At 39.4% G+C, this 7,082-nt stretch overlaps 1 protein-coding gene across 2 annotated transcripts; it reads right to left on the reverse strand.

Moving 5' to 3' along the window:
• Positions 1-2,402: 2,402 nt before the first annotated feature.
• LOC118940012 (uncharacterized) lies at positions 2,403-5,285 on the reverse strand. Of its 2 annotated transcripts, none has more exons than XM_036947953.2 (2): positions 4,585-5,285; positions 2,403-3,215 (listed from the first exon to the last, which is right to left on the reverse strand). In XM_036947953.2, the coding sequence occupies exons 1-2, from the start codon at positions 5,030-5,032 to the stop codon at positions 2,452-2,454; spliced, it is 1,212 nt and encodes a 403-aa protein (XP_036803848.2). In that variant the 5' UTR covers positions 5,033-5,285; the 3' UTR covers positions 2,403-2,451. The 2 variants fall into 2 exon arrangements, with proteins under 2 accessions (XP_036803848.2, XP_036803847.2); XM_036947952.2 differs by having other exon boundaries at positions 2,403-3,218; positions 4,585-5,279.
• Positions 5,286-7,082: the final 1,797 nt, after the last annotated feature.

Below are 7,082 nucleotides of genomic sequence, written 5' to 3' on the forward strand. Positions count from 1 at the left end.
GAACAATCCTTCGCTGCGATCTTTCATCAAGTGTTCTGTTGCGGCCACGTTCAGGGAGGCTGACTAGTGGCACGGGCCTCAAACATCTCGATAACATTACGTACGGTGGAAACAGGAACATCAAGGAGTCCTTTTCTCTATTCAAACTGGTTGAATGAGTCCCTTTCTCTATTCAAACTGGCTGAATGAGTCCTTTTCTCTATTCAAACTGGTTGAATGAGTCCTTTTCTCTATTCAAACTGGTTGAATGAGTCCTTTTCTCTATTCAAACTGGTTGAATGAGTCCTTTTCTCTATTCAAACTGGTTGAATGAGTCCCTTTCTCTATTCAAACTGGTTGAATGAGTCCTTTTCTCTATTCAAACTGGTTGAATGAGTCCTTTTCTCTATTCAAACTGGTTGAATGAGTGATTTTTCTCTATTCAAACTGGTTGAATGAGTCCTTTTCTCTATTCAAACTGGTTGAATGAGTCCTTTTCTCTATTCAAACTGGCTGAATGAGTCCTTTTCTCTATTCAAACTGGTTGAATGAGTCCTTTTCTCTATTCAAACTGGTTGAATGAGTCCTTTTCTCTATTCAAACTGGTTGAATGAGTCCTTTTCTCTATTCAAACTGGTTGAATGAGTTATTTTTCTCTATTCATACTGGTTGAATGAGTCCCTTTCTCTATTCAAACTGGTTGAATGAGTCCTTTTCTCTATTCAAACTGGTTGAATGAGTCCTTTTCTCTATTCAAACTGGCTGAATGAGTCCTTTTCTCTATTCAAACTGGTTGAATGAGTCCCTTTCTCTATTCAAACTGGTTGAATGAGTCCTTTTCTCTATTCAAACTGGTTGAATGAGTCCTTTTCTCTATTCAAACTGGCTGAATGAGTCATTTTCTCTATTCAAACTGGTTGAATGAGTCCCTTTATCTATTCAATCTGGCTGAATGAGTCCCTTTCTCTATTCAAACTGGCTGAATGAGTCCCTTTCTCTATTTAAACTGGCTGAATGAGTGATTTTCTCTATTCAAACTGGTTGAATGAGTCCCTTTCTCTATTCAAACTGGTTGAATGAGTGATTGTTATATTGCAGGTACCTGCAACTCACCACAGGTCGGTTCAATTCCAAAGTAAAGGAGAATATTTTTCACTACTTCTAGAAGGTGCCACTGATATTTTCTAGGCCATTTTAGGATGTCTTTGTGTAATAAGCTAACACTTCGTAAATTATTCCGGTTTTGTTCAACTACAAACCGGAGACATACTTATGTGGACACTAAAATATGTTTTCATTTGAACAGTTTTCTGGAAGAAATTGTGTATTATTTGAAAAAAGTGCAAGGGTGCCAATATTTTCCGGCTACAACTGTATATACAAAAGTATGTGGACACCCCTTCAAATGAGCGTATTTTGCTATTGCAGCCACACCCGTTGCTGACAGGTGTATAAAATCGAGCACACAGCCATGCAATCTCCATAGACAAACATGGGCGGCAGAATGGCCTTTTACTGAAGAGCTCAGTGAGTTTCAACGTGGCACCCGTCATACGATGTTCACCTTTCCAACAAGTCAGTTCGTCAAATTTCTTCCCCTGCTAGAGTTGCCCCCCAGTCAACAGAAAGTGCTGTTCTCGTGAAGTTGGAAAAAGTCTAGGAGCAACAACAGCTCAGCTACCAAGTGGTAGGACACACAAGCTCACAGGACGGGACTGCCGAGTGGTGAAGCGAGTTCCAAACTGCCTCTGGAAGCAACATCGTCAGCACAATAACTATTCGTCTGGAGCTTCATGAAATGGATTTTCATGACCCGAGCAGAGTGTCGTGGAAATTCTAATCAAGTTAGAGAGAATTTGTCATTTCTATTGCAATAATGGAGCTGGTCAACGACCAACCCTAAAGGCAAAGTTTATCACTACGACAAAAGATAAACTGTGAAACCTCAAGTCTAGTTTAATGTACATTATCAAACTATTATTTCACAGCTGAAGAGGAGATCAGGCAACATATCAAGGAGCTGTGTCTCGGCTCCACTCCATCCACAGCGACTGATGGACAAGACTCTGTCCAGGACTCTATATTTAATGTTCCACTCCATCCACAGCGAATAATGGACACGACTCTGTCCAGGACTCTATATTTAATGTTCCCCTCCATCCACAGCGACTGATGGACAAGACTCTGTCCAGGACTCTATATTTAATGTTCCACTTCATCCACAGCGACTGATGGACAAGACTCTGTCCAGGACTCTATATTTAATGTTCCCCTCCATCCACAGCGACTGATGGACAAGACTCTGTCCAGGACTCTATATTTAATGCTCCACTCCATCCACAGAGAACGTATACTTAAAAACAGAGGTACTCTGTATTCAATTAAAGTATTGAAATTGTAAAAAAAACAACAACATAAAGATATTTTTATTAGGTTTTACTGAAGTTGTCATTCACAAAAACACATTCTCAGTCAAGAACATAAAGAACATAGCTTCTTCTTTATCTCATGCTTTTTCAGGCCCCCTGATTGGGTAAAACTCTTTCCACAATGGGAGCATTTGAAAGGCTTCTCTCCAGTGTGCATTCTCTTATGTCTTTTCAGTTTTGCTGATTGGGAAAAACTCTTTCCACAATGGGAGCATTGGTAGGGCATTTCCCCTGTGTGCATTCTCTCATGTCTTTTCAGGCTCACTAGATGGGTAAAACTCTTTCCACAATGTGAGCATTGGAAAGGCTTTTCTCCTGTGTGTGTCCTCTCATGCTCCTTCATGTTTGCAGACGACCTAAAACTCCTTCCACAATGGGAACATTGATAAGGCTTCTCTCCAGAGTGTACTCTCTCATGCCTTTTCAGGGACCTTAACTGGGTAAAACTCTTGCCACACAGAGAACATTGGTAAGGCTTTTCTCCTGTGTGTATTCTCTCATGTCTTTTCAGGTTAACTAACACGGTAAAACTCTTTTCACATTGGGAACATTGGTAAGGCTTTTCTCCAGTGTGTATTCTCTCGTGCCTTTTCAGGTTAGTTAACACGGTAAAACTCTTTCCACACTGGGAGCATTGGAAAGGCTTTTCTCCTGTGTGTGTCCTCTCGTGCTCTTTGAGATTCCGTAACTTAGTAAAACTCTTTCCACACTGGGAGCAGTGGTGTGGTCTCGCTGGTTTGGGCGTCTCTGGCTCTGATTCCCCTGAAGGACTCTTCCTGCTGTCAGAGTGAGTGTCTGGTCTTTCTCCTGCTCAAGACAAAAAATAGCATTTAATTAACTACTAATCAGAGACCAGAATGAAACCAGCACATGATAAAACTGTCCACCTATGAGGTTTAAACCAGAAATGATTCCTCATTTAAAGAAAAACTTGGTGGCTACTATAATAATAATAATAATAATGTAGAGCTTCAAATATAATCTGCTTTCATGGAATGAACAGAGCTCTATAATAATATATAATGTCATGTTTATAGGCTGAGAAGAGCTCTATAATAATATATAATGTCATGTTTATAGGCTGAGCAGAGCTCTATAATAATAGATAATGTCATGTTTACAGGCTGAGCAGAGCTCTATGATAATAGATAATGTCATGTTTACAGGCTGAACAGAGCTCTATGATAATAGATAATGTCATGTTTACAGGCTGGACAGAGCTCTATAATAATAGATAATGTCATGTTTATAGACTGAGCAGAGCTCCATAATAATAGATCATGTCATGTTTTCAGGCTGAACAGAGTTCTATGATAATAGATAATGTCATGTTTATAGACTGAGCAGAGTTCTATGATAATAGATAATGTCATGTTTATAGGCTGAGCAGAGCTCTATGATAATAGATAATGTCATGTTTATAGGCTGAGCAGAGCTCTATAATAATAGATAATGTCATGTTTACAGGCTGAACAGAGCTCTATGATAATAGATAATGTCATGTTTATAGGCTGAGCAGAGCTCTATGATAATAGATAATGTCATGTTTATAGGCTGAGCAGAGCTCTATAATAATAGATAATGTCATGTTTATAGGCTGAGAAGAGCTCTATAATAATATATAATGTCATGTTTACAGGCTGAACAGAGCTCTATAATAATATATAATGTCATGTTTACAGGCTGAGCAGAGCTCTATAATAATAGATAATGTCATGTTTATAGGCTGAGCATAGCTCTATAATAATAGATAATGCCATGTTTATAGGCTGAGCAGAGCTCTATAATAATAGATAATGTCATGTTTATAGGCTGAGCAGAGCTCTATAATAATAGATAATGTCATGTTTACAGGCTGAACAGAGCTCTATAATAATAGATAATGTCATGTTTACAGGCTGAACAGAGCTCTATGATAATAGATAATGTCATGTTTATAGGCTGAGCAGAGCTCCATAATAACAGATAATGAGGACTACAGTATTTTGATCAATGTCATAGGATGCATTGACCCATTGTTAACGGCCCTCTGTTTGATGGTGTACACTATCTGACAGTGTAGCTTTAACCATTTCTACAGTACAGAACAACATATTCAAGTATATAACTTCAGTAAAACCACACAATAGTTTAACAACTGCATAGTTTGTACTTCTGTTTTTGAGACGGTACTCACTGGTGTTAATTATATCTCCAATCTCTTCCTCCTCCTCCTCCCATGTGACAGTAATCTCCCCCTCCTCCTTCACTCCAAAGACGGCATCCTCCTCTTTCACTCTGAAAATATCTTCTTCTTTCACTGTGACAGTCAATTCCTCCTCTTTCACTCCCAAAGCGGCACCGTCTTGTTTCTCTTCCTCCACAGTAACATCCACCTCCTCTTCTTTCACTCCAACAGCTTCACCCTCTACTTCTTGTTTAACTGTAAAAGCCTCACCCTCTACTTCTTGTTTAACTGTAAAAGCCTCACCCTCTACTTCTTGTTTAACTGTAAAAGCCTCACCCTCTACTTCTTGTTTAACCGTGACAGCCTCCTCTTCCTCCTCCTCTTTCACGGGGGCTTCTTTCTCCGTCCAGCAGACCCCCTCTTCTTTAGCAGGTGGGGTGTAGCTTGGTGAGCTCATGGTCGAGGATGTTAGCGAGGTAACGTTAGCTAGCTATCATTAATTAGCTTCTAGGCTACTGGTAATTTAACCACCCATCTAGATGGCTAACAAAAACATAAATATAGAAATTAAGGGTAACTAGATACGACATAAATGTGTTTTAAACTAACTGAAACGTCTAAAGCGCTTTAATGTATCTGTTTTATGTAGGCTACCGAGGTGATTGAATCAATAGCCATGTTGGTGAAGAAGCGTTCCGTCCACTAGATTATACGTCACATTAGCAACATCTCATTAAATGCGGATATCGCCATCTGCTAACTGGAGTTGGTAACGCAGTTGATTAACATTTTTATTTTCATTTTATTAATTAAATAATAATTGATATAAAGACATACAAAGGAAACTGTGTTGAATGATTACGAGTGATACTTTAAGGCTATTTTATTTTTTAAATATCAGTCATCACATTTTCATACACCTTTAGCTTGATGACCACTGCACAAATTAAGCATTGAAACAACTTAAATTCAAGAGTTCTCAAGGTATATATATATATATATGTATATCAAATCCAATACATTTAGCAAAATCCAAATCGTATATCATATGAAATTAATTTGCAATTACAAATCAAATTCAAGAGGTTTGAACGTTAGAATCAACAAAATGCAAATTCTATTCAGCTGTTTTTTCTTTCATTTTACATTTTGAAAATATCCAAATCATATTCTGAACAACATTGAAGGGTTTATACTCAAAGTATTGGCTAAAGGATGCTTCCTAAATTCTAAGACACTTCACGGAACGCCAAATACAGGTTTAGTTCCATACACTTTTCTATCGATGAGATCAGAGGTTGTTGTTGCTCCAATTCCCTGTCCTAATTAGTGTAGTGACGTCAATCTTACCAACAACCCTCAATTCTCATAGAGATAGATAGAGGACTCTAGTGGCCAAAACTCTGTCTTAGCATGGGCTATTCTCATAGAGATAGATAGAGGACTCTAGTGGCCAAAAGTCTGTTTTAGCATTGGCTATTCTCATAGAGATTGTCTGTTTTAGCATGGGCAGCGCCATTGTCATTGACGACTTTTGAAGGAGTCAACTGGATGGGACTTCCTATTGGTTAAGGAAGGACCACATGATTCCATCCAGGTCATCAAGAGGGATCAGCCAATGAATTATACTTCCTTACTGCCAGTGTACCTGTTCAAACCCTCTAGGGGGGGGCAGTATGTACCCTTTCAGTTTGTTTACCAAGTCATAGAAGTAGTGGAAGACCAACTAATTCAAAATGAAGATGGCCTCCATGGCTCTGCCCATGCTCTCACAGACGTCATAATGAGACAGATACAATGATGCCCTGTCTGTCTATACTGAACAAAAAATAGAAATGCAATATGCAACAATTTCAACTATTAAACTTAGTTACAGTTCAGATAAGGAACTCAGTTGAAATACATTTATTAGGGCCTGATCTATGGGCAGGGGCGCAGCCATGGGTGGCCCTCGGCCCTGAGAGGGCATAGGCCCACCCACGGGGAGCCAGGCCTAGCCAATCAGAATGAGTTTTTTCCCCACAAAAAGGGCTTTATTACAGACAGAAATACTCCTCAGTTTCATCAGCTGTCCAGATGGCCGGTCTCAGACAATCCCGAATGTGGAGGTCCTGGGTTGGCATGGTTACACATGGTCTGCAGTTGCTAGGCCAGTTGGCCGTACTGACAAATTCTCTAAAACAACATAGGAGGCGGCTTATGGTAGAGAAATGAACATGACATTTTCTGTAAAACAGCTCTGGTGGACATTCCGGCAAGTCCGCATGCCAATTGCGTGCTCCCTCAAAACTTGAGACATCTGTGGCATTGTGTTGTGTGACAAAACTGCACATTTTAGAGTGGCCCCGTATTGTCCCCCAGCACAAGCTGCACCAGTTTAATCAGCTTCTTGATATGACACACCTGTCAGGTGAATTGGATTATCTTGGAAAAGGACCAAATGCTCACTAACAGAGATGTAAACTAATTTGTGCACAAAATGTGAGAGAAATAAACTTTATGGAACA

This window comes from Oncorhynchus mykiss, chromosome 13 (assembly GCF_057628025.1).
Source record: "Oncorhynchus mykiss isolate SJ-2025 chromosome 13, ASM5762802v1, whole genome shotgun sequence".
In the NCBI taxonomy this organism is placed as follows: Eukaryota; Metazoa; Chordata; class Actinopteri; order Salmoniformes; family Salmonidae; genus Oncorhynchus; species Oncorhynchus mykiss.